The 3,887-nt window shown below is 38.3% G+C and overlaps 1 protein-coding gene across 1 annotated transcript; it reads left to right on the top strand.

The window, feature by feature from the left end:
- The first annotated feature begins 1,208 nt into the window (after positions 1–1,208).
- LOC111159204 (olfactory receptor 11H12-like) lies at positions 1,209–2,207 on the top strand. The gene is given in 3 exon segments (XM_022521646.1): positions 1,209–1,304; positions 1,307–1,795; positions 1,797–2,207. Coding segments are annotated over 3 exon segments (996 nt in total).
- The last annotated feature ends 1,680 nt before the right edge of the window (positions 2,208–3,887 follow it).

The raw sequence follows: 3,887 nt of genomic DNA, 5'->3' as shown, positions 1-3,887 counted from the left end.
ATAGGATCCAAAAGAAACAGGGCATATACATTTTTCAGGTAGGCTAGCTCAACTTCAGGATCTCATATAGGGCAATGAACAATCCATCTCTGTTTCCCTGGGCCTAATGGGTTTCCTGAATTACAAGACTTTCAGTGCTAACTTTGGGTCAGTCCCAGACAAAAGGTACATTTGGTTACTCTAACCACATACCATATTAGTCTATCACCCCCTCTTTTCAACATGCCCTTACTCTCATTTGGCCACACCACTTCCCTCCCAGCTTCAAGGTCCAATGGCATGGTCCTTTCCTTACATATGTCAAATGAGTAAGTCTTCTAGATAGAAAACTGAATTAAGATTCAACTGAGGGTATAATGATTTATTCATTTAACAAACAATTACATAGTAAATATTCCCTAAAAGATAATGTATTAGATACTGAAAATGAATAAAAAATGATTAACACTTGGTCTCTATTCTCAGAGATTGATAGTCTAGTAAATTAAAAGACATGTAAAGAGATGTCCATGATACAAGATGTAAAGGGTAAATTATTTAGTTCAGAAAACTACTACAGCTTTCCAAATGTTACTTCTCATTCATTCTAGCTTTAAAAAATAATGTGTCCTTTGTTTAATGTTGATTCAGCAAATATGTTGGCATACCTATGAAGGAGACTGTGCTGTGCTAGGTATTGATAATATAGAAATGAAAAATACAACCTCTGCCTCATGAAGCTTACAGATTAAGAGATAGAAAAGCAACTTGTTATGATAGGTATAGTAGAAATTCACATATACATACACTGGATGCTATGGCAAAACAATTAGTACATGATGGTGGAGTCCAGCAATACTTCATGAAGGAGGCAACTAGCCAATATTTGTAAAGTGCAAGTACAAGTTACCCAGGACAAATAATAATAATAATAAGTAAAAAGAAGGATATAGAGAAAGGAAGAAATTCAGAAGGAATGGGCAAAAAGAGTAAGAGAGAAGGAAAGGAGGAAGAAGCAACAGACACCTCAGGTAGGGAGAACAGCATGTCATTTGGTGGAAGTACAACTCTTCTTTTCCTATTGGGCCTAGAACTCAAAGGAGCACAGGAAAGCCATGAGCTTAAATAAGTAGAGAAAAATCAGATCATGAAGGACCTTGTCTGTTATGCACAGTTGTTAGGATTTGGTCTCATTGTGATGTCTCATCGCAACATAGCTTACGTCCTAAATGAACATGTCTGGCAACGGATCCTCTTCTGAGTCAGTGAGGGAATTCATCCTTCTGGGTTTCCCCTGCAGCAGGGAAATTCAGGTTGTCCTGTTTATATGTTCTTCTCAATCGTCTACCTCCTGACTCTCGTGGGAAATGGAGCCATTATTGGCACTGTGTGTTGGGACCAGCATCTCCACACACCCATGTACATCCTACTGGGGAATTTTGCATTCCTGGAGATCCGGTATGTCAATTCCACTGTTCCAAACACACTGATCATCTTCCTTTCAGAGACCAAAGCTATCTCTTTCACTGGATGCTTCCTTCAATTATTTTCAAATATTTTTTTCTTTTCCGTGGGCTCCACTGAGTGCTTCTTTCTCTCAGCAATGGCCTTTGATCGCTACTTTGCCATCTGTCATCCTCTGCATTATGCCACAGTTATGACAGGACAACGTTGTTTCAACCTAGCGATTTCCTGTTGGGTATGTGGCTTTCTCTGGTTTATGGTACCTTTTATTCTCATCTCCAAACTGCCTTTCTGTGCTCCTGATGCAATCGATCATTTCGTATGTGACTCAGGCCCATTACTGACCCTTTTCATGTGCTCCTGCCCCCATGTCTAAGCTCATCAGCTATACCCTAAGCTCCCTCATCATCCTCCTGAGCTTCTTTTTCATCCTCCTCTCCTATGCCCTGGTTCTACTTGCTGTGCTTTGGTTGCCATCGGCATCCAGTCAGCATAAGGCCTTTTCAACATGTGGGTCCCATCTGTCTGTGATGTTGCTGTTCTATGGGACAATAATGGTGATGCATGTGAGCCCTGGATCCAGCCACTCTACCCTGATGCCAAAGATCATGACTTTGTTCTATGCAATGGTGACTCCACTCTTCAACCCTTTGATTTACAGTCTCAGGAATAAAGAAATGAAAAATGTTCTCTGGAAAGTCCTGGGAAAGTTTGAAATTTCTTTAAAAGTTTTTGGCAGCAGACCCAGAAGAAGTGTGGAATAATCTAGTTTAATGTGATATGGGTGAAATGGCCACCCTTTTTATTCTCTCATTTGTGTAATCATTCATTTGAAAAGTAGTCACTGAAAACCTCCTCTATATTAGACACTTCATTTGATACTGGATTATGAAGATATTATGAAGATAATTCAGACACAGTCTCTTCCCTCAAATGACAGTCTGGTAGGGAAGACAGGCATGTAAGAAGATAATCACCATAAAATGCAATAAATGTCTTATCAGTATATGTACCAGTTGTCACAACAACACAAAGAAAGAGACACCTAATTTTGCCTCGTGTTTTGTGGTGGTAGAAATTAGTGTTAGGGAAAACTTCAATCAACGCAATACTAAACATGTTTGTTCTGTGGTGGGGAGATGGAAAGCCTTATATTTCTGTTCAACTTCTACTTAGATTTCTTTGTCAATCATCTTGTAATATCTTTGAAAGGATATGAGACTTTAAATCAGAAGATCTAGATAGGAACTCAATTCTTCCATTAATCAACCATGTGAATTTGGCAAGTCACATAATTTCAGTTCAAATTAGAATGGTAATTCTTATAATTCCTACCCCAGAGAACAATTACTGTGTGATTTTAATGAGATAATGACTATAAAAGTTGGAAAACAATCCCTAGCACATAAAAAGCATGCAATAAATGTTAGCTGAATATGAATATTGATTATTTCTGTGCTTTTGTGTTCCTTACCATAATCAAAAGAAATCTCAGACTCCCCCATGAAAGTCACTTCTCATTACTTTTGGCAAAGCCAACTTTGCCAAATCTCAAACTTTTCTTAGGACATGGAGTAAGTTACATTTCTTCTTTCATACACAAAGGACCCTGTGATTAGTTTTGTTTTGGTTTGGTTTGGTTTTGGTGTACACACACATAGTATTCTAGAGAATTAATCCTCAAACTAGGTTTCATATATCCCTGGGAGTACCTGAAGACTTTCTAAGAGGTACATAAACATAAATAGGTTAATTTCCAGATCCTCAACTTACTATATGTACGTTTTCCTAAATATCCTGTGCCTAAGAACACATATGTTGTAGAAGCTTCATACAGTCTTATTTCTCACATCTTTCACAATCACTCCTCCCATTTTAAACATAAAGCTTGCCTTTCACCTATTCTGATCTTAATATTTTACACTGCCCAAGTATATATAGTTCTAGTCAGGGCACTAAATGAAAAATTTAAAGTATTGATCTCTCTGCTAGGAAAGTGAGTGAATTTAACTTTCAGATAATAAATCCTTTTGTTACCAGGGGGTTTACAATTTGTTTCCAACACAGTCAAAGGAGAATGACTTATTTTGGTTTGTCCCAAAAGAAAAACTGAGGGAAGGACTTGGGTGCAGGTAGTTTATTGGGCAGTAGTTTCAGGAAGCAGGAGTGAGGAATGAGAAAAACCTACAGTAATCAATGAGGAATCGATTCTAATAGACCCTCTTAGAATTGTCTGTTTGAATGGCGCAAAGCTGAGGCATTTATCAACTAACTATGGTTGCAAGTTAACCCTTATGTTTCCAAAATACATTCACTGGTAATGTCAAGCTAGCAACTGTGACCTCTGAAAAGGCCCTGGAGAAAAAGCAGAACAAAACATGGGCATGGCCTGAGGTAGAAGGGATGCCATCAGACTGATTCTGAGCTCCCAAGGGACTATCCAT

The sequence above is a fragment of the Enhydra lutris genome, unplaced genomic scaffold (genome assembly GCF_002288905.1).
Source record: "Enhydra lutris kenyoni isolate GAN:26980312 unplaced genomic scaffold, ASM228890v2 scaffoldscaffold4, whole genome shotgun sequence".
In the NCBI taxonomy this organism is placed as follows: domain Eukaryota; kingdom Metazoa; phylum Chordata; class Mammalia; order Carnivora; family Mustelidae; genus Enhydra; species Enhydra lutris.
The sequence above is the reverse complement of the archived record's forward strand: the minus strand, read 5'-3'. Positions and strand labels throughout refer to the sequence as shown.